This window comes from Nelumbo nucifera, chromosome 1 (assembly GCF_055504915.1).
Source record: "Nelumbo nucifera cultivar China Antique chromosome 1, China Antique-T2T, whole genome shotgun sequence".
Taxonomy (NCBI): Eukaryota; Viridiplantae; Streptophyta; class Magnoliopsida; order Proteales; family Nelumbonaceae; genus Nelumbo; species Nelumbo nucifera.
Genome location: NC_142649.1, coordinates 178,269,898 through 178,293,377, shown reverse-complemented (window position 1 = coordinate 178,293,377; position 23,480 = coordinate 178,269,898). Strand labels below are relative to the sequence as shown.

General features: G+C 40.4%; 1 protein-coding gene across 1 annotated transcript in view; it reads left to right on the top strand.

Moving 5' to 3' along the window:
* Window positions 1–19,226, top strand: part of LOC104600369 (mitochondrial inner membrane protein OXA1-like) — a 31,043-nt gene extending 11,817 nt beyond the window's left edge. Inside the window, exons 6-10 of the mRNA XM_010263274.3 lie at window positions 11,324–11,399; window positions 11,524–11,655; window positions 17,946–18,053; window positions 18,370–18,424; window positions 18,629–19,226. Coding sequence (XP_010261576.1) covers window positions 11,324–11,399; window positions 11,524–11,655; window positions 17,946–18,053; window positions 18,370–18,424; window positions 18,629–18,882 — 625 coding nt within the window. The 3' untranslated portion in view covers window positions 18,883–19,226. The remainder of the gene's footprint in view (window positions 1–11,323; window positions 11,400–11,523; window positions 11,656–17,945; window positions 18,054–18,369; window positions 18,425–18,628) is intronic.
* The last annotated feature ends 4,254 nt before the right edge of the window (window positions 19,227–23,480 follow it).

Sequence of the window (23,480 nt, the reverse complement as noted above, 5' to 3'; positions counted from 1 at the left end):
TGGTTGGCCTCTTCCATTGAAGCTACTCTCTGGAGAGAGGCTAGATAGGTTGAAGATGAAAAGGCTGAGGAGCTAGCTTATATGGCAGGTTTGGAATGGAGTCTCAAGAGGAAGGAAAAACTTTCACAATTATGGGTAGACACACTGAATTTTGATGGAAGCTCTCTTGGAAATCCAGGACTGTCAGGTATTGGAGGAGTAATCAGAAATTCTGAAAGGAGAATATTAACTTTGTTGTCTGGACTGATTGGCATTGGCAACTCTCTAAAAGCTGAGTTAATGGCATTGCTACAAGGGCTGAAGATAGCTAAGCAGCTAGGACTGAGGCATATTGAGGTTGAAGGGGATTCCAAGGTGATCATCTCTTGGGCTAAAAACAATAGAAGTAATCCGTGGACTTTCAAACAAGTGATAAGGGAAGTGGAAAAGGTTGCAAAGGAGGTAGGGGCTGAATTCAAATGGGTTAGATGATTATCTTGCCAAACAAGGGGCTTTGAGGCAACAATTTTTTTGGGCTGCAATGTAAGTGGGAAAGAAATATGTAATAGTGTGGGAGCATTAATCCCGGACACAAAGCTGTAAAATTTTAATGTAACCCTAAATTCAAATAAAGTTCTCTTTTGCTAATAAAAAAAGGGTAGACACACTTCAAGCTCCCCAAAAGAACATAATGTTATAGATAGTCAAAAACGTGAAAAACAAGGAAAAGTCTTGACTGGTAATAGGACGTTTGCGCAAGCATTGATTTCTGGTGCCAAAGAGAAGGGTTCAAATGGTTTAAGTTCTGTGATTTCAAAGGGAATGGTTTTGATGGTTTGAAGGGTTGAACCATGGAATGAGGTAGGCGACTAGGTGAACTAGATAGGGGAGGGTGTTTTTGAAGGTCACATGCCTGCCAACATAATCCCTGGTGGCCTATTCTTTCGAAGAATGACAAGCCCAAATCTCTGAATGGGCCCGACCCATTCAGAGAGCTCAAATCGTCGTTGGTATAGGGGAAGCTTTGTCTAGCATCGTCGTCCTCGAGCTCTACCGGCCACTCGAAGAGCTCAAATCAATTGTTGTAGTGGATTCTAGTTAAAAAGTCTTGGCGCCACTCGTCGGATTGTTGCAACCCGAGGTCTGTCAAACGAAGTGAATTCCAAAATCTCGAGGTGGAGATGTTGTCAGAAGATGAAGACTACTCTGACTCGGATACAGGAAAAATTCTCAGTTTGGGCAGTATTGATTTGCAAGAGTCAGGCGATATCCTTGAGGAGGGCAGTTTGAATACTGATTTGTTGTTCACAGAGGAGAAAATGCAAGGTTTGTCTTCGTCTGGTCTAGGAATAGAAGAGAAAGGAAAAATGTTGAGTTTCAATGACTACGTACAGGTTACTCCTCCAGATGATGTGTTGCACAATGGTATGGTGGTTTTAGCAACCCTTGCTGAGACTCAACAGGAGACAATTCTTTCAACAACTGAGGAAACTTCAATTGTAAGGGATCAAGAACTGGGTCGAACCTAGGTCATCTTCATAGCAGAACCAGTCGGTGGGAAAGGCCTTAGATATGAACTCTGTTGCTCAAATCCCTTTACAACCAACCCTCTTCTGACTTGTCTCCAGCAGGTTCAGTTATGTCTGTCCTTTTGTTTTCTGGTGCTAATCGGGGTTCTTTGCCTGAAACAGGTACCCCAACATCACGCTAAAAATAGGTGACAAAAAGGGAAGTGAGGAGGTTCTTCCTTTCGAAACAAAGGAGGGAGAATTGTTAACAAAGAAGTTACAAGAGGAGGAGTTGGAAAGGATTTGGGAGCAGATTTGTGGGTTGTTGGAGGAATACAAATAGAAAGAAGAATTCCTAGAAATAACTCCAAAAGGGTAGAGCCTACTGTAAACCCCCGAAGAGTGGAGATGGAAATAGGAATTGTAGAGCCTTCTAGGACAACTGAGGTCAACAAGAATAGGAAAAAAGGAAAAGATCAGAAGTGGAGAGATTAATTTTGGACATTGAAGGGGATGTTGAGTTCAGTGGAAGAGGGGAGAGATGAAAGGTTCCTTACTAAAGGTTTCTTAGTAATTTGGAGGGCCTAATGATCTAAGAGTCTAAATGAAAATAATTAGCTAGAATGTGAGAGGTCTAGGAAGTGCAAGAAAGAGGAGATTGATCAAGGGTCTACTTAGAAAAGAAAGACCTGACATCGTGATGATACAAGAGACTAAACTAGCAAAATTGGACAGAAGATGGACCAGAGGTGTATGGAAAGCAAGAGGGGTGAGTTGGGCTTCCGCTCCTTGCTGGGGAGCTTCTAGGGGAATAGCCACTTTTTGGAGAAGAGGATTTGGTGGAAACATTAGAGGAATTGATAGACCATTTTTCTGTATCCCTAAAGTCCAGGTTGGTGGAAGATGGTTTTTCATGGGTGCTGGCCAATGTGTATGGGCCAAATAGCTATAGAGAGAGGAATGAGATGTGGGAAGAGCTTTATGGAATTTGAGGCTTATGGGAAGGTCCCTGGTGTTTGGGGGGAGACTTTAACGTTATATGATTTATAAATGAGTCAAATAATCCCCAACCATCCATCACGACCAGTATGAGGAAGTTTAATGAATTCATTAATGACTGTGAACTAAGGGAGATACCCCTGTTACAAGCCAACTTTACTTGGTCCAACTTCCAAGGAAACCCAACTTGTTGAAAGTTAGATAGGTTTCTCTTCAATGAAGGCTGGGAGAGTCACTGGAAGGATTTGATGACAAAAGCTCTCCCTAGAGTTACCTTTGATCATTGCCCTATAAAGCTAGGCCAAGAGCCCTTTGGAAATGGACCTAGACATTCAAGTTTGAGAATATGTGGTTAACACATCCGGACTTCAAGCATAAGGTTGAGGAATGGTGGAGTGAAGAAATGAGGGGTGAAATGGGAAGGGGATTCCTTAAAAAACTAAAAAGGCTGAGATCTAAAATAAAAAAGTGGAATAGGGATTGGTTTGGAAGGGTGGAGGAACTGAAGGCTACTTTAATGAACCAAATTGAGGACTCGGATGGAAAGGAATCTCAAAGGATGATGAATGCTCAAGAAAGAGAATTGAGATGGAAACTTAAGGAGTAACTAGAAGAGATCCTATTGCGGGAAGAGATTTCTTGGAGATAAAAGTCTAGACATAGATGGATCAAGGAAGGGGATGGAAATACTAAGTTCTTTCATGCTGTGCCCAATGAGAGAAGAAGGAAGAATTTGATAGCTAAGTTGGAGATTGACGGAGTGGAAGTAAACTCTTAAGAGGAGATAGCTAGTTGCTTTGTTTCTCACTTGAAATTGATTTTGTGAAGGCCACTAGATAGTCAAGTGAGAGTTGATGATTTGGATTGGCCAAGAGTGAATTGGCTTGGCTAGAAAGGTATTTTGAGGAAGAGGAGATTAGGAGAGCTATTTTTTCTATGGATATATCTAAGGCTCCACGTCCCGATGGTTTCACTATGGCTTTTTATCAAGATTGTTGGGATGTAATTAAGGAAGAACTAATAAAAGTCTTTATAGAATTTGAGGACAATCATGTGATTAGTCCTAGAGTGAATGCCATGTTTCTAGCTCTGGTTCCCAAAAAGTTGATGCTAAATATCCCAAAGATTTTAGGCCAATCAGTTTGGTGACTAGCATCTATAAGATCTTGGTGAAAGTGCTCTTTTTGAGGATCAAAGCAATTTTTTCTCCTCTTATCAGTTAAGCCCAAGGAGCCTTTGTACAAGGCAGAGGGATTATAGATCAAATCCTTATTGCAAATGAATGCATGGAGGAGATGAGGAGATCAAGTAATCGGGGTTTCATATGCAAATTGGATTTGGAGAAGGCTTATGATTTAGTGGATTGAAGCTTCCTACTAGAGGTCTTAAGGGAATGTGGTTTCGGGGATAAATGGTGTAACTGGGTAAGTGGCTGCCTAACGTCTTGTCACTCAGTCTTAGTCAATGGAGTGGTAAAAGATTTCTTTCCAGTTGGTAGAGGCCTAAGAGAAGGTGATCCACTCTCACCCTTCCTCTTTACCCTTGTTGCATATGTGCTTAGTAGATTGATCTCAAAAGCAGATGGGAAGATTTAATAAGGGGTTGGAGATTAGGTAGAAGGAGAATTCCAGTGACCCACCCCCAATTTGTTGATGATATAATAATCTTTTGTGAAAGGAGTAAATTGAGAAGGGCAAGGAACCTTAAGAATCTAATAAATCTCTCTGAGAGTGTCTCCAATTTGAAGATCAATTTTGGAAAAAGTTGTGTGGTTGGATTAAATTTGGAGGATAGGGAGGTAGAGTCTATTGCAGGTTGCCTAGATTGTTCCACATCTGAGTGGCCTTTGACCTATTTAGGTCTTCCCCTAGGTGATAACCCTAAAGAGGGTTGGTTCTGGGTTCCTATTGTGGAAAAATTTGAAAAATGGTTGGCGGCTTGGAAAAAGAATTACATCTCTATAGGGGGTAGAGCGACTTTGACCAGGGATACTCTTGCAAACCTTCTAACCTACTTCCTATCAGTCTTTAGGATTCCTACAAGGGATGCTAAGAAATTAGAAAAGGCAATGAGGGATTTCTTGTGGGAACCGGGGGGAGTGAAAAAGTACCACTTGATTAGATGGGAAGTAGTTAGTCGAAGCAAGGAAGAAGGGGGCCTAGGGATATGGAGCTTAGTTCATAGAAATGAAGCTCTACTAGGAAAGTGGTTGTGGAGATGGCCCTTAGAGAGGGAGAGGTTATGACATGAGGTGGTGGCTAGCATTCTTGGTTTCTCAAAGGATGGTTGGGATGCTGGGGTATCTCGTTAGGCAACTCTCTCAACACCTTGGAAGGCTATACACAACATTCTCCCCCGTTTCCTCAGTTTGATCAGGTATGAAGCTTGCTCTGGTTCTTTAGTTCTTTTATGGGAAGATACTTGGGTGGGTAACCAACCCCTCAAAGATCTCTTCCCCTCTCTCTACTCTTTTTCACTTTACAAAAAAGAGCTAGTAGCTGAGTTTCTTCCTAACCTGGTTTCTCTTTTATCTTTGTCTTGGGATTTTGGCTTTCGTAGGGGGTTAAGGGATGAATAATCCTCTTGTGTTTCTGAGTTACTACTATTACTTGATTTTGTTTGCTTGGATCCTACTAAACCTGATAGAAGAATTTGGACCCCTACCCCAAAAGGCTCCTTTTCTTGTGCTTCTTTCTTCAAGTCCCTTTGCTTCAATTCTACCACTGGGGAATTTTCTGTTAAAGAAATTTGGGCTAGGTCGATCCCCCCTAAAATTGCTATTTTCTGTTGGGAAGTGTACTATGGTAAGATCAATACTTTGGAAAATCTGCAAAAGAAGAAGCCTTACCTATGTCTTTCCCCTAACTGGTGTTTTCTTTGTAAAGCTTAGAATGAGGATTGTTACCACTTACTGATATCTTGTCCTTTTGATGTAGCTTTATGGAATTGGATTTTTGGTTTGTTTGGATGTAGGTGGAACCTGCCATCCGATGTAAGTTTGTTGTTTAATCCTTCTTATTTCGGGTGGCACATACGAAGAGGGAGAATTATGTGGAAATGTACTCAGAGCAGCTCTTGTGTGGACTATTTGGGAAGAAAGGAATGCCAGAATATTCCTAGAAAAAGAAAGGAATCTCCTTAAAGTGCATGATCACATATTGACAAGGGCAATCCATTGGCTGAAAATTTTGGACTTCTTTGTTGATTTTTCCTTTGACGATATTTGGAGGAATTGGCTAACAGTGGCTAATACTTCTTCTAGGAGGCTTAGAAGAGTGGTAGAATGGACACCTCCTTCAAATGGTGTCATTCAGCTAAACTTTGATGGGAGTAGTCAGTGTAATCCAGGACCTTCGGGTATAGGAGGGGTCCTAAAATAAGGATAGCAACATTATTTCCTTATATTCAGGACCCGTGGGAGTGGGTGACTCCACAAGAGCAGAGATACTAGCTGCTGTACAAGGGATTCAGATTGCAAACCAGATTGAGGTGGAGCAGCTTTTAATTGAAGGTGACTCACAGGTGGTGGTGGGATGGCTCTTGAACCCATGTTCTGCCATTTGGAGTTATGGAGACCTCCTTAAAAAAGTGGATTGGCTGACTAGCAACATGACTGTTAGTGTCCAATGGGTGAGTAGATCAACAAATGCTATATCTGATTCATTAGCCAAACAAGGGGTTTCTCGGGATAGTCTTTTTTGGACTACCTTGTAACTTTTCCAAAATATTTTTAAGAATCTTTTTTTGGCTTTTCTAAAGAGGTCACATCTCATGCCTCTTCTTGGATCACTTTTATCTCCTATCTTTTTGATTAATAAATTTCTTCATTTATAAAAATAATGATATATATAAAATAAAATGTATTAACACACATATTAATAAGATACAACAATATAAATGATATTATATAAGGTGCCTGCCTTGTCATTTTTGTCACCTAGGCGGGCACACTTAGTCGTCTAGAAGGTGTAGTTGCTATAAGTCAAGGTGTTTGGGCGAGGTGCCCAGCCAAGGGTGCCTAGTCACCTAGGTGACACCTTGACAACTATGGTATGGAAGATGATACCAATTACGATCATTGGTCAAATAGGGGTCTCTTTGAATTTTTATTTGCTTTTATTTTGTTGTTGTGAAATGAAGTTCTCGATGATTGTCCCATTAGAATAAGGAAAGTGCTCCCAACAATTATAGCAGATAATCAAGGAGCTTTTGTGAAGGGGAGACAGATAACAGATCAGATTCTGATAGCAAATTAGAGCTTGGAGGAGTTTAAGAGATCCAAGAAAAAAGGGGTGATTTGTAAACTAGATTTGGAAAAGGCTTATGATTTGGTAGATTGGTCTTTCTTGATGGAGGTGATGACCAATTTTGGTTTTGGAGATAATTGGTGCAGATGGGTCTTGGGTTGTATCATGAACTGCCATTACTCTATATTGGTAAATGGGATAGTGGTCGATTTCTTCCCAGCCTTGAGAGGGATTAGGCAAGGAGACCCCCTCTCCCCCTTTTTATTTAGTTTAGTAGCTGAAGTTCTGGGGAGACTAATTTATAGAGCAAATTCCAGGGGCTTAATTAGAGGTTGGAGAGTTGGGAGGGAGCTTGTTCCACTCACACATTTGCAATTTGTAGATGACACCATACCCTTTTGCGAAGCAGGGACCCTAGCAGGATTGGAAATTTGAAGCACACTATACGACTTTTTGAGCAAATGTCAAACCTTAAGGTGAATTTTGAGAAGAGTTGTATAGTTGGGGTAAATATGGGCGAGGGGGAGATCTCTGAGGCTGCAGACATCTTAGAATGTGCAATAGCAAATTGGCCCCTTAATTACCTCGGTTTGCCATTGGGTGATAACCTTTAGAAAAGTGAGTTTTGGGTTCCGGTTGTGGAGAGGTTTGAAAAGAAATTAGCAACTTGGAAGAAAAATTATTTGTCTCTTGGAGGGAGAACCACTTTAATCAGGTCTACTTTAGCTAACCTTCCAAAGGTGGCTAGTAGATTAGAAAAACTAATGAGAGACTTTCTCTGGGAGCCGGGGGAGGAGAAGAAGGACCATAGGGTGGGGTGGGAGATGGTTTGTAGGAGTAAGAGGGAGGGAGGTTTGGGTATCGGGAACATAAGGAATAGAAACTTGGCTCTTCTAGGGAAATGGCTTTGGAGGTTCTCATTGGAGAAGGACAAACTTTGAGTGAAGATAGTGGGAAGTATTCATGGGGTTGCAGCAAATGGATGGGACTCTGGGATTCTGGCAAGGAGTACAAGTGCATCTCCTTGGAAAGCTATTCTACCTTTGCTTTCTCCATGGATTCGGTATGACTTGCACTCAGGCAATCTCATTAATTTTTGGGAACATGTTTGGATTGGGGACTCTACCCTAAAAGACCAATTCCCAAGCCTTTTTGCCCTTTTCACTTTTAAAAATGAGCCGGTGTCTTCATTCATTGCTCCTTCTAATTCTATTTCTGGGGTCGGCTGGAACTTGGGCCTACGAAGAGATATCAGGGACATAGAGTTTGATGGTATCTCATCACTGTTATCCATTCTTGAAGGGGTGTTCCTAGAGCCAACAAAGGCGATAGTAGAATTTGGACTCTCACCCCCTCTGGTTCTTTCACTTGTGCCTATTTTCTTTAGTGCTCTCACACATTCTTCTTCTTCTGGCTTGTCTTTCCCTGTTAAAGAGGTGTGGTGTCTTCCTATACCTCCTAAGGTTGGGAGTTTCTATTGGGAAGCCTTTCTGGAAAGAGTTAACACAACAGATTTACTTCAAAGAAAAAGACCCAATAGTTGTTTTTGTCTTCATTGGTGTGTCCTCTATAAAGCTGATGGTGAGTTTGGATATCATTTACTAATCTCCTGTTGGTTCACTAACATAATTTGGGAGTGGTGTACTTCTTTGTTTTGGTGCAGGTGGACCCCCCCTTCGAATGTGCTAAGCCTATTCACATTTATGCCGTTTTGGCCAACAAAAAGGGCCAAGATTATGTGGAGGTGTATGACGGCTGCAGTCTGTTGGACTATTTGGAAGGAAAGAAATTCACGAATATTTACAGATAAGGAGAGAAGTTTGGAAGCAATGCTGGAGGTCATTAACATTAGGGTTATACACTGGCTGAAAACCTTGGCTCTGTTCGCAGAATTCTCAGTTGATGAGCTGCAAAGAAAGTGGAAGGAGATAGCAGTACTTGTTCTAATGAGGAAGGCCTCAAATGTTTGTTGGATCCTCCCACCCCATGACTTTGTTACACTGAACCTTGATGGCAGCAGCTTGGGCAATCCAGGGCCATCCGGAATAGGAGTAATAAGAGATGAACAAGGGAATCTATTAGCTATGTATTTTGGACAAGTTGGGTGGAGATACTTTGAGAACTGAGATTCTTGTAGCTCTTGAAGGAGTACAAAGAATCAAGGATATGCATATTAACAAGCTGATCATAGGAGATTCTGAAGTGGTGGTAAACTGGTTGAAAGAGGATAGTCTTAGACTTTGGAATTACAGTAATGAAAAGAGGAAATTCAAGTGGCTGACTAAGGACATGGAAATCCAATACAAATGGGTAAAAAGAAGTGTGAAATGTTTGGCAGATGGTCTAACTAGACAAGGGGTGAACAGACATTCTATTTTTTGGGCTGTCTTGTAATTTTTGTTCTTTTGATGTTTAATGGTTGTTCTTGGGAGCTAAGATTGTTTAGCCCCCTTGCCCTGTAATTTTCTCATATTTTTAATATTAATTCAATCCATAGTTATTGATAAAAAAAAGTTCTCGATGATTGTCTTTTGTGATCTTTGTTTGGTTCTCATTTGCTTGTATGTTGTTTAGTTTGAGGGGGCTTAGTTTGTCTGATGCTTTTATTTTGTTGTTGTGAGTATTGAAGGTCTATTTGTTTGGGTGGGTTAGTTGTTATTGAGTCTAGAGTTTATGTTCTTTCTCTTCTTTTCGGGTGACTTTCTTTAATTTTGTCTTTGCCGGAATGGTACCAACCATCCAAAGCTCAACTTATCTAATTAAAAGAAGAGAAATAAGAGCTTAGTTCAGAAATGTGGCTAGAGCTTATGCTTGAAACTTCTAATGAATCCAGAGGGGAAAAGTGGGGGCTTCTTTCTCTTAATTGAGCTTACAATCATTGGAGTATCCACTGGCCACATGCTAGACAAGTAACAGGCTTTCAGCACTACTAATATAGTGAGAGGATGGAAAAAATTTGCTTCTTCTGTTTCTAGTGAGATCCCATTCTAGCTTTGTGGTCTTCCTCCTTGGAATCCACCAAACTCAACTTTGATGGATATTTTTTCGGATATTCAGGGACTTCAAGCATGGTGATGATTTCAGAATCCATGTGGGGGAGATTTTGTAGCCATCTTGGGACTGGTGGGAGATGGTGGTTCTATCAGGGTGGAGCTACCATTACTCTTGAGAGTGTTGTGGTTGACATATGCTCTAGGTTATAATACTAGAGTGGAGGTTGAGGGTGACTCAGGTATGTTATGGAATGGATTAGAGATGGAAATGAGGGGCCGTGCTTGTATGGCAACTGTACAAGAGAAGTCAGATTGGCTGGCAGAAGGAGCATCTCATTCTACTAGATGAGGAAGTATCAACAATTTAGTTCTCTTTTATGTAGGGGGATTGTCAAGGTGAAGCTTAGGTGACAAGGTGCCCATAATGGGTCACCTTGCTTAAGTGCCTAGCTATTTTGAACATGGCGTCATGAAATAGTTTTATATTCTTTATTTTTTGAGATTATAATAATAAAATAGACATTACTAAACTAATTATTCATTTTGTGGGTTTATATACTAGTTTCTTTTTATTATTTTCAGATTTGTTAGGCCTCACATTCAACACATATGTTAGTGTATGCTGTCTTGAACCCTTGAAGACTTCAAAACCTGAATTGATAAGCAAGGAAAAACTTAAAATTTTCCTAGGACAAAAACAGGGGTTTGGCCCCTATATTTTCTGAATTTTCTTCTTCCTTCGTTTTTTCATGAATATATTGATTTTCTATGCTCTAATGTGAGGTTTATACCTTCTTTTTACTGCGAGGACTGTAGATAATTACTATGGAAAGATGGTTACTGGTTATTACGAAACCAAGGGAATTACCCTAGGATGCATGTTTTTTATTTGGAAAAATCCATCGCCTAGGCGGTGCCAAGGCCCCCACCTGTCCCCTAGTCTTGCCTTCGTACCTTGAAAACTATGTTCTACCTTACAAGATCAATGTGCTTGAGTTTTATGGGGTGTGTGGGGAGGCTTATTGTGTGGGCCAGGGTTCTCTATTTTTGTTATTATTTTATCTTCTGCTTTTCTTTTCATTGGTATGTTCTGCTTTTTGCTTTTTCTAATGATCTTTTTTATGAATTATCTTTTATCTCATTACTGATAAAAAATGACTATCAAACCCATTTCTTCTATGCATCAATATTTCAGGCTTATTTTCAGGGTTGCAGACAGTGGAAAAAATTTTCCCCCTTACCCAACTTGGGTATTTCCTTCCTATACTCCAAATGACTTTCTCAGACAACTATAACCATCTGTGTTCTTTCTTTTAGGAAGAATGAGGCAAATGGTCTGCTTACAAAACACATGCACACATGTGTATTATTGCATATTGAAGATTATTTCTGCACTTCTATCGTATGGGAAACTAATTTGGAATCTGTGGGTCATAACTATGTTTAATTGCATAGCTTTTACAAGTCCAAGTGTATAGGATCCTCTCTCCATTTCTTGTTCTCTGATTTCCTGTATAGTCTATATCCAAGTTCTTCACAGTATGTGCTTCATTTTGTTGCCCAACTTTCACGGTTTCTGTTCACTTTGTTACTGCAGGTATGGGGTCACTCCATTTACTCCATTAAAAGGACTTTTTATCCAAGGTCCTGTTTTTATTAGCTTTTACTTGGCTGTAAGATCCACAAGTCTCTGTTTCATATTAGAAGATGCAATTGTTCATTTTAACTAGCAAATTTACTTTTTTGCACTTATTGAAACATTTTCTAGAAAGTCTAAATCATTTTTATTTCTTGTAGATTTCAAACATGGTAGAGAAGGTTCCATCTTTTAAGGGAGGTGGAGCATTCTGGTTTACTGATCTCACAACCCCAGATAATTTGTACATCTTTCCAGTTCTAACATCATTGACCTTTTTGATAACTGTTGAGGTAGGCATCCCTTTTGTTATACCAATATTTTAAACCATTGTTGAAGTCTCTTCTTGTTTTAATTTTTCCCATTCTTTGACTTGTACACACACATTCACTTCATACCTCCTTGCGTAAACAGAACAAGGGCTCCGTGTTGTGTTTTGGGGCTCCTTGTGTTATATCACTTTTATTCAATATCTGTAACCCATCATTGACCTGTATGACTGGTCAACCCATCACTCGGAGACGGTCACAAAGGTGGGTCCTTTTCACCCAAACCCAGTAAACTTGAACAACTTGTTAACTTGGTCAATCCGTGCAAACAGTTTATGGGTTTGAACCAATCAAACATCTAAATTTAAATTATACCTATACTATCCATTTAAAGGAAAAGAGACATTTTTGCAATGAAATATTTAATATGGCATGTTGTAGTACCATAGCAAGCTTCAGATTTCACTTGTTACCAATACTAAATTATAAAATGTGACTGCTAGCTGAAGTAATAATTACCTTCATCATTTCTTTATCATTTGTAAGACCACCTATGCTGTATGGAGCAGAATGTTGGGTAGTCAAGTTAGGACCCTGGACCCAAAAGAGAAGGCCCAGGCCTAGCCAGATGGTATCCTGTTACCAGAGGGAGACAAAGCCACTATAGTTTAGCTTCAGAAGACAAAACCACATGCATGGCCCTCCTATGTTCGTGTCTATGCCAGGCGTAAACTCCTCCACGTCAGCCAAAGCCGTTGAGCCTGCTCAGAGAACCAGAAGCTGTTATGATATGAAATCATGCGCCTCTCTATATATATGTGGCTACATCCCTAATGAAGGCATGAAATATTTTTATCCGACTTTCTATTCTTCTTCTTGGGAAGTTGTGTTCCCTCGAAGAACACCTGTGTTAGACGGTAACCTAACAGCTGGTATCGGAGACAGGTTAGCCGACCACCAGGTCGTCCTCGATGGAGTACAGGGTTGACTAGCTGGAGACGAGCTTCCATCGATTTGAAGGAGACCTCAAGGAGATTAAAGGACCCCTAGCGCTGGTGGTATCTCAGTATGAGAAACTCAACTCATCTGGGAACGCCAGGAACGAGAACAAAGCATCGGGCAGTGAAGCCTCCAGGTGCACGATCGGGATTCCCATCAAAACGGCTAGGCTGGACTTTCCCCGTTTTTCAGGTGAGGACCCCTTATCCTGGGTATTTAGAGCAGAAAAAGTACTTCGACCTGCATTCAACCCCTGGCTATCAGTGAGTTTTGATAGCATCGGTCTACCTGGAGGGAGAAGCAATCTCCTGGTTCCAGTGGTATAATTCTTCTCACCCCCACTGCTCCTGGGCGGATCTTACTGGGGCATTGTGTGCTCAATTTGGCCCTACTGCCTATGAAGACTTTGATGAGAAAATAGCGACCTGAGTACTAGCTGGACTGAGAAAGCTCTGGTTGGCAGCTTCGTGGGAGGCTTGAAGGAAGAAATAAAATTAGAAGTGAAGGCCTGGAGACCCACTACAGTCCTAGTGGTAGCTGGCCTTCTGAGGTTACAAGAGGAAAAGTTGAACCGGGCTAGGCGGCTGAACTAACCGGTTGGACCCATTCTTAAGAACCCCGACCCAAAATAGAGAACCTCGGTTCTTCCAACACCAAGAACCTGGGCCCAACAACCCTCCCCTTCAAACGCCTAACTTGGGCCGAGATAAGTGTACGGCCCAACAAGCCTTCCTCTTGTAGACTGATGATTCAAACAGTGAAGAGAACCCCCCATGGGCCCAAGCCCCAATAGAAAAAGGAGGATTCCAGCGACTTGATGGTTATGGGGACCCTTGAAATATCTCTACAAGCCCTGGTCGGTCAAAAGACCCCTCAAACTATGCGGGTGAATGGACTGCTCCTGGGCCAGCTCGTAATCGTGCTCATTGATAGTTGTAGCACCCTTAATTTTGTAACACAACTACTAGCCCAACAGTTAGGACTGGTCATTCATCATGCCTCTCCTTTTTCTGTTTGTGTGGCCAATGGGCAGCGAATCTACTGTGAAGGGGTATGCCCAGACCTGAATTTAAAGATATAGGGTCACTCGTTCAAGGTGGATCTCTACCCCCTTCAATTCTCAGGTGCGGATGTAGTTCTGGGGGTCCAGTGGCTGTGCTAGCTGGGACCTGTGATATGCAATTGGGAAGCCATGACAATGGACTTCACTATACAAGGGTATAGTGAACTCTGGGCCTGGGCCTAGTTCATTGAAACCCAAGCATCTTCAACCTCCACCATCCCCTCTAAACTCTGGGCCTAGTTCTGGCCAGAGAGCCACCGTCCAAATATCATCTCCCTCAACTATGTTCGCCACTGAGGGAGGTGGGCCTTGCCAACGAACTTTTACTCTTATCCACTCCACTATGCTTTTGGTGGAGACAGAATTATCCAGCTCTTCAAAACCTCCGCAGAGGTCCTATTTTCTTCACCAGGTTTTCTGACCAAAGATGCAATGGGAGACCCACAATTCTAACCCAAAAAGAGGAGGGTTTGTTGTTCCCAAAATGCCAGCTGCCTAGCTTGGGATCCCAAAGTTCGAGATGGAGGAGTTCCCCGAACAAGTTTCGAGCACCAGTTTTCCAGATATGTAGGGCCTCGATTCAGAGGGAAGAATAAATAGATACTTATTGTTAGAGATTTGCCTTACCCTCACCTCGAAAGGAACGTTCCAGTTTCTTAGACGCCCAGCATTGGGTAGCCTCCACCAAGACGTTTTTAGTGACTGAACCAGCCAGGCATGCTTTGAGGTAGTCCAGCCGTTGTTGAACACCTTCTCCCTCCAGTCCAATGTAGAAACAGCTTGGACCGGCTTTGATGGAAGCTTCTCCTTCCTTTGTCCAAGTGTTCTTGCGAGCTGCTTCTGCATAGGGGGTAGCAGATTGGAGGGGATGCCCGAAAAGGTGGCCTCTTGAAACCCTACCTCTTCTCCTGTGTCTGGCCCTCTCACGGGAGGTGCCTGCCTTGAATAGGAGGCGTGAACTTCAGAAATTCAGAGATAGAAAGGTGACATCTTGAAACCCTACCTCCTCTGCTTCAGGTCACTTCTCATGTGCCTCTATTCATGGCGTGAACTTCAGAAGTTCAGAGATAGAAAGGTGACCTCTTGAAACCCTACCTCCTCTCCTTCAGGTCACTTCTGACTGGGACCCTATCTTTCTTGGTCGATTTTGGACTGAGTATTTCAGGCTGCAAGGTACTGGCCTTCACCACTGTACCAGCTATCACCCTTAGTCAGATGGTCAAACTGAGGTTCTCAATCGATGTCTGGAAACCTACCTCAGATGCTTCACAAGTGAGAAACCTCATCAGTGGGTCCGCTGGTTACCTTGGGTTGAGTTCTGGTATAATACTTCCTTTCATGCAGCCATGGGTGTCACTCCTTTCAGAGCCCTCTACGGAAGAGATCCACCATCCATCTTGCCGTATGAGGTAGGGTCCACTTCAGTAGCTTCAGTTGAGAAAACTCTTGTAGCTAGAGATCAGTTACTCAAGTCATTGAAGTTCAATTTGGAAAAAGCCCAGCAGCGTATGAAAAGAAACATAGGAAGGTGGAGTGTCAAGTGAGAGAATGTCTATCTTAAGCTGCAACCCTACAGGCAAGCATCCCTTGCAAAGAGGACCTGGCATAAACTCTCACCCAGGTTCTATGGGCCATTCAAAATCGTGGAAAGGATAGGAGCAGTAGTGTATAAACTGGAGCTGCCTACTGGTTCCAAACTATACACAATTTTCCACGTCTCCTTGCTTAAGAAGAGCCTAGGCCCTAAGCCCAATGTCACTGGCAAGTTACCAGAATTTTCAGAGGAAGGCAATGTTGTCACTCAGCCACAATTCATCCTTGACTACCGCTGGGTGAAGTCAGGAAAGAAGGTGGTTCAGGAAGCCCTTGTCTCTTGGACTGGTTTGCCAGTTGAAGAAGCCACTTGGGAGCCATACAAACCATTGCTGCAGCTGTACCCACGTCTTGGCCTTGAGGACAAGGCCTTGCTTGAGGGAGGGGGAGATGTTAGGACCCCGGACCCAGAAGAGAAGGCCCAGGCCCAGCCAGATGGTATCCTGTTACCAGAGGGAGACAAAGCCACTATAGTTGAGCATCAGAAGACAAAACCACGTGCATGGCCCTCCTATGCTCGTGTCTATGCCAGGCATAAACTCCTCTACGTCGGCCAAAGCCGTTGAGCCTGCTCAGAGAATCAAAATCTGTTATGATATGTAATCATGCGCCTCTCTTTATATATATGTAGCTACATCCCTAATGAAGGCATGAGATATTTTTACCCAACTTTCTCTTCTTCTTCTTCTTAGGAGGTTGTGTTTCCCTCAAAGAACACCTGTGTTTGGCAGTAACCTAACACATGTCCAAAAAATTAGTGTGGCATAAATGTGTATACTGAGATGGATAAATGGAAAAACTAGAAAGAATTGGATCAGAAATGAAGTCATTCGAAAAAACCTAGGAGTAGCTCTAATAGGGTTATAAAATGAGAGAGTAGACTAGGATGGTTTGGTCATGAGCATAGAAGACCACCAACAACACCCGTATGAAGAAACAATCTGTTGCAAGTTGAAAGGGCTAGAAGGGCTAGGGGTAGACCAAAAAGTAAATGGGTTGAAAACTTGAAGTAGTTAGAAATGATTCAAGTGCCCATGATTTAACAATGGATCCGATATTAAATAGAATGGAATGGCAAAACAGGATTCATGTAGCTGACCCTGTATAGTTGAGAGAAGGCTTTTAGATGATGTTGATCATGATGATCATCATTTATTTATCAATGCTTCTAACTCCTATCACTCTTGTGCACTGTGTCACATTCTTAAACTGGAGTCTTCTTAAGCATCTCATCTTAAAATTCTAGTTGAGATTAAAGTTATTCAATCATTCAGTGGCATAGCCCTCTGAGATAGCTAATGGAATCAAACCACAAAAGTGCAAAATACTAAGCAAACCATTCTTATTTACGTATGCTACAACAATATATAGCCAAAGCTTTCTTGCTAGAGAAAGAAACTAGCATTAAAGCCCAATTAATAATGAGCTAATCAACCTAGAAGGCTACAAATATAACTTTCCATGTATTTCTTAGCGACTAGGAGGCTGTTTGATAACACCTGAAATGGCTGAATTGATTGACTTGTTGCTTTGTTTTTTACTGATAAGTTACTGAGGAGGTTGTGAGCTCCTTAATGGCTGAAGCTGTGGTTTGGTTGACTTCTGTTACCCTCAAATGTTTTATTCACTAAAATATCAAGCCATAAGTCATTCAATTCAGCAACTTCAGCTGTTATGAACTTCACAATTTCCAAGATCAATATTGTCATTTACTTTGCCTTAATTTTAAGTAATGTATATTCTCCATGTTAATTGTTAATACCAAGAAGTCAACACCAAAGCACATTCACTTCTCCAAAGATGGTTCCAAGGTCCAAGGTCATGAATCTGGCATGGGCCTGGGTTTGAGTACTACTCATGAATATTAGAATATTATGTTGGATACGTGAAAGGATATGGATAGATCTGGCTATGGGATCAAGTATGGGCCTAGTGCATACACATAGATTCATTCATATGTATGTAACATATTTACATACAGTTCAAAGGTACATTTAATTTTGGCTTCCTATGTGGAGTGCTAGAGGAATCATTACCAAGGTTGGAATAAGCAACACATGGACAGCTGAAGCTTAGTTATGTCAACAATGGAAAGATAATTTGAATCCTGAATAGGTTGGATAATTCTCTTGTAATGAAGGTTTTATGTTCTTTTCTTTTCTTTCACTTGCCAATTGCCATTGGGGTGTAATGCCATTCTAGGCCCTAGTTCTTGTGGTTGGATATACCCTATGATCCTCAATGTTGTCTCTGTGATTGGGTGGCACCAAGCCCTAGTTTTCTTGGAAATAAGAAGGTACTTGTGATCCTCATGAAGATAATCGCTGTGATTGATTGGCACCAATGAACAGGATTAGATGGTTAGGGTGCACTTTCCTTGGCTGTGATTTTGGCTAGTTTTTGTTAGCAGATGGCAATAAATTTCGGAGATTTATAACAAAACTGCCTCTGAAGAATTGCATTTTTTTTTCTCAATTTTTAACTCAGTTTGTAATCACATCATTGTAATTTTATAGTTTTGCTTCAGAGCTTGTTCTGCATCTTTTATGTAACCTGTTTCACTCAATTTCTGTTGTGCTATTATGATTTCACATGATTTATGTGCTGCTGTTATGATTTCGAACCAGTAGTCAGCTAATTGATCTCTATCATTTTTTAGTGCAATATGCAAGAGGGTTTGGAAGGAAATCCTGCTGCTGGCACCATGAAGAACTTTTCCAGGATCCTTGCTGTTTTTACGATTCCTTTCACAATGAACTTCCCTAAGGTATGTTTACTGCAGTATGGTTTGTAAGCTAATTATGCTCCATTTCAGTTGGTTGGACTTTAATTGGTTGAACAGTGGTTGGAGACACTTGGTAGTTATTATTGTTTTAAATTTTCTCACCTCATTAGCAAAATATATTAGTTATATATGCGATTGCTAATGCTTAGAGATTTGTGTCCATTTCTGTATGATGTTCTTTTAATATGTTAAACAATTTCCAAAACATATTTGAAACAAAGTTACTTGTTTGATGAATTCCACGTAAGATTATGAATATATGGGAGTTGATTTTCTCTTCTTAAATTTTCAATTGCAGGCAATATTTTGTTACTGGGTTACATCCAACCTATTCTCACTCACGTATGGCCTAGGTGAGCCTATTTACTGAGGAACGACCAAGACTTTGGTTCATATTCGTCGCACTTTGCAATCACACATGCAGACACACATGCGTGCACACTCGCATAAGAACATAAAAAAAAAAAAAAAAAAAAAAACAAGAGAACAAGCACTTTGATGTTGATGTTGCAATATATTCTATGAGATTGCAATCTGATCTTGTTTTTGTTCATCAGTACTCAAAAGCCCTTCAGTGAAGGAGTTCCTGGGTCTTCCCAAAATGCCGGTGCCACCTCCTACTACAACACAATCTTCCTTCTCTATGTCTTCACTATTTAAGCCATCCACACCAACCACATCGGAAGCTTCACTCCCTGTTGAGCCCTCAAAGGTCATTGATCGAAGGATATCTTCATCTTCAGTTCTCAGTCAGAGGCTCAGGAGTCTAGAGAAACAAGTGAAGGGAAGAAAGAAAAACAAGAAAAGGTGAGAAATTAATGAGGCTTGGCAGGTTCTCTCCTGTGGAAAAAATGTGGCAATCAGGGGTGAAGACTAGTCTCAATACCTTAATAATACATAAAACTCAGAGGGATTTTGGGAGTATATTTTGAACTTCGAAATATCAAAGGGATTAAAGGATTTACGAGTTGTTTTTCTGATAGAGGGGATTGTATCCTATTTTGATTTTTTTTTCTTTTTCCCATTTTTGACTAGCGACTTGTGGCTGAGTCAGAGAATTGTAGTTCGACAAGTCCAATAAACGAGGACAGTAAAAAAAGAACTACTTGTATTTATTCAAATGATAGAAATGTAGAAGTAAATTTTTGGGATAAACACCCGTATGGAGTTTATTGCCTCTCAAGTCTCAAGTTCTCAACAACAATAAGATGGTAGAAAAAATTTTTAACCAAAAACCATTTTCTCTCTGACTAAAGTCACTAAACACAAGTCCTTCGGGGAGTGATGCTCTGATTCTAATAATTCTGAATCTTTTTAGCGAAGGGGTACGTCCGTCTGAACTGTGATCAGTCGATTGAAATTGCAAATTTTTAATTCGAGGATATTGCGGTGCAACTTGCAAGAGATCATTCATTTGGGTAAAAGATTGTTTCATGGGCTTTTTCGCAAACAATTAATGGCCAACAACTGCAACAATTTGATTGCGTACTTGCATTGCATTGATGGCATGGCGAGTTTACCGCAACAAAGTTCAACAATCACCTGTGGTCCCTGGTTAAATGACTGGGCTTTTTGGAATGATTTCGTTGAGCCACTATAGTCTATTAGTAGTCCCCCTATAAACCACATCTTGTCCATGAATTTGGCATCAATCCACGATGTACGGTGGAGTTGAAGAATTCTGAGCTGGGCTGCAGAAAATCTTTCAGCCACGTAGGGGCCATTTTCAGGGTATTTATAGGCATAACGTGGCCTGGTGGTTGTAATATTGATATGGTTTGCCTTTAGTCCAGCTGATAAATGTGACAACTGGTTGAGACTGGTTGAACTTCTAGAAGGCAATCTTAATAGATTCTAATGCATCAATTAAGTTGAATAGTAGATATGTATATAGTTCGTCAAAATTTTGAAAACATATCACTGACATTAATTCATTAAATTAAATCTGAATTTGCAAGGTGCCAACCAATGGGTTAGTAAGGTTTCCTGTTGGTCATAGCGGAAATTTGGAGAACTGGGATCGAATCCCGCCTGCACCTAGGTTGGGGGATGGGCTACCCCCTTGTGTAGTCCTCTAAAACAAATAAAAAGAACATTATATCTGAGTTTCAAACAACTGTAAATGGTAGACGATACATATGATATGATACCATGCAATATGGTAAAAGAAGTATTACTTTTTAATGATCAAGCAATTGCTCTCTCTTTCTCTCTCTCTCTCTCCCAGTTTTTTGATATGAGATCAACAATAAAAGTTCATATAACTAGAAGTGTTTCAGAGTTGAAATTTAAGAGTTCAGACATGCTATCAATAAAGCACTCCCAACACTGTTCCGACAAGCCATTACAATTGCACATTGGAAATATCTCCCCATGAACAAGGGAGATGTTCTCAATGTATAGTTGCAGTGGCCTGTCAGGGACAGTGTTGGGAGCATTTTGTTAATAGATCCCTACCCATCATTTTGTTTATAGATCCCTACCCGTACCCTGATTTAAAATCTATGTCATTCTGATAAGTAGTTGTAAAATGATATAGTGAATAAGTTACTAAAGATTCTTTAATGGCTTAAGGCTGATCACCAATATAGTGGCATCATAAAAGTGATAATCAATCAGCCAAAATGGCTTAAGTATAAGACCCATTTTTTGTCTTATGAATAAGTTATTAAAGATTCTTTAATCACTAAAGCTGAAACTGGGTTGATTACTATATTCTCAAATATTTTATTATTTAATTATTTTACCCACTAAAGTATAAAGTAATAAGTGGTAATCCATCCGATTGCTTACTACTTTTATGATGCCAATTGATTGGTTATAAGTTTTTTTGGTATCATGTCTTTTTCAACGTTATACATTTTTCTAATGTCCATTAGCTGATATAAACCGATACTGTAGACATATTGATATTGGTCCCTACAGTGGTTCCGGTGGAAGGGAATTGAAACTCAAGTCACTTCAACCACGCTACCTATCCATAACCAAAATATTGATGACTTTAAACCTTCAAACCTTGCACTAAAGCAAACCTGCTTATCTTTTGTTACTTGTGTTCAAGTGATGGTACTGCAAGGGGGTTTCCCTTCGCTCATATCGTGTCAGAGGAAAGCATCCCACCACTTCTCGAGTCTCAATTTTCATATCTAAATCCTAAATCCTAAAATCAAAATATAAAATATATTTGGTTGGATGCTTGATAGGAGTCAAATATTTTCCACTGGGAGTAGAACTCATGCTTGAGGTTGTTATCCTGCATTTTAATAGTGACAGAGTTAGGTTTTCACAAACACATATAGTTGTATTGGACCTAACCCGTTTCAAGATTTGTTATTTTTCAGATTCAGTTTCACCCATTTACACCTACCTCTGATATCTCTGCTCTATCTTGTTAGTTGAATTGTTGGCCTATTTTTTCTGGCCTTTCTGTTGCATATGGATCCTGTACCTGTACTGTGCTTGTACCCTTTTGAGTATCTGTAATAAATAATACAAGACCATAAAAGTGGTCCTGATCTTGAGTGTGGTGTGGAGTCAGTTCAGGACCGCTTCCCATCTTGAGGAGAGGCAATAGATCATTCGTGATGGAAGGAAACTCGCAGACTGTGATAGAGTGATTTCCGTGACATGGTGAGAGATCAGGGATTATGACTTAGCACAACCACACCAAGACTGTAGAGCATAATGACTTGAATTCTCTTAATAACATTTGCTTTATGGAATATGGATGTTAGGGGACGGATTACACTGGGGTTGTGTATATAACGAATCTGGATTTGCTCCTCACAGCACTTTTAGCTTTGCATTGAGAATATCCCTTTATTTGAATTTGTCATTCATGGGAACATGTTCCCAATGCAATACTGTCATGTGCTGTGAGGTTGGTATGAGATGCGTTCTGTGAGAATCCAACCCGATTTCTTGCATAACCCTTTTTTCATAAGTGGTGCCCAAAAAAAAAAGTGTGTTCCTTTCATATGTTTAGTGCATTCTTTTTTACATTCTTTTCCTTTTCTATGATCTCTTAGTTTTAATTTAATCATGATTTGATAATTAAGAAAAGCGGCAGGAAGAATTGAAACAGTGGATTATTGAACGAGATCACATCTCTGCCCCACAAGGAGCCGCCCCACAGCATATTTCTGCCATGTATTAGAAACATCTCCCGATGATAATACCAGTTCCGATAACATCATCATTGGGAAATGTTCTCAATACATGGGGGAAATGTGTTGTAGGGCAGAGATGTGAACTCTTATTGAACTGCTGGTCTCAGCTGTTTAGATTCTAAGTGATTATATATGCGCTGGGTTGGATATTAATTGGAATTTGGGAGAATTGAACGGCAACATCTTTATAACGGATGGTGGGAGAGTGGTACCAAGTCCCAACCTCCTTTCTCCTAGAGGCTAGAGCCCATCCAATGTTGGGAGTTTACATCTCCGCCCCACAACACCTCATAGCACATCCCGGCTGTGTATTGAGAGCATCTCCTGGTGATGACATCATCGATTGTAATATCAACATCGGGAGATGTTTCCAATGTACGACGAAAATGTACTATGGGGCATTGTGGGGGGGAGATGTGATTTCCAATGTCGGACCCAATTCTTACATGATGGGCCCAGGCTCATGTAGATACACTTGAGACCAGTTTCCAATGTACACTGTAAACTGTAGTGTCATGTGGGCAGGTGTGCGTAGGAGATCTGAATTAGAATGTGACACCTAATACAATTATATCAAAAAAGTCATTTGGGTTTGTTAATGATATCTGAAAATCCACGGTTGGATTTGACATCTCATCCGATTATCATGGATTCAATGATGTATTCATGTAATTTACAATCTGTATCTAATTATTGATCGTATGGGATTCTGATTTAACGTCATCCAATTTGATTAAAATTCTGAATTGAGTTATATTTTAAAATTATAAAATATATTTTTATATATAATAATTTAGTATATATATTTACATTAATTTATTATATATAAAATCTGAAAAGTAATTACTTTTTTAATTTTTTAGTATTTTAAAAAATTAAAACCAAATCAGATTAAATTTGAATCCAACATCTTTAAATCCGATCAGATTTAGATACAAGTTTTCAGTAATTGAATTGGGTTCAGATTGTTATAGCCCTAATTTCATTTTGTGTTTTTTTTGGCATGGTTTTGAAAACTGAACTGGACAGTCAGACCAGAAAACCAGGGAATGGCCAAAAGCTGGTTTCAAAACCATTTTTGGCCCAAAACCATTGATTTGGTCAATGCCCGCTGATCCGAATAGTTAAACCATCAATCCTTTTCGCCATTTTATTATTATTATTATTTTTTTAAGACCATTTGACCAGGAACCAGTCCCAGAGCGGTTTTATGTTTTGAGTGGTGGTGTTTGCATGCGAG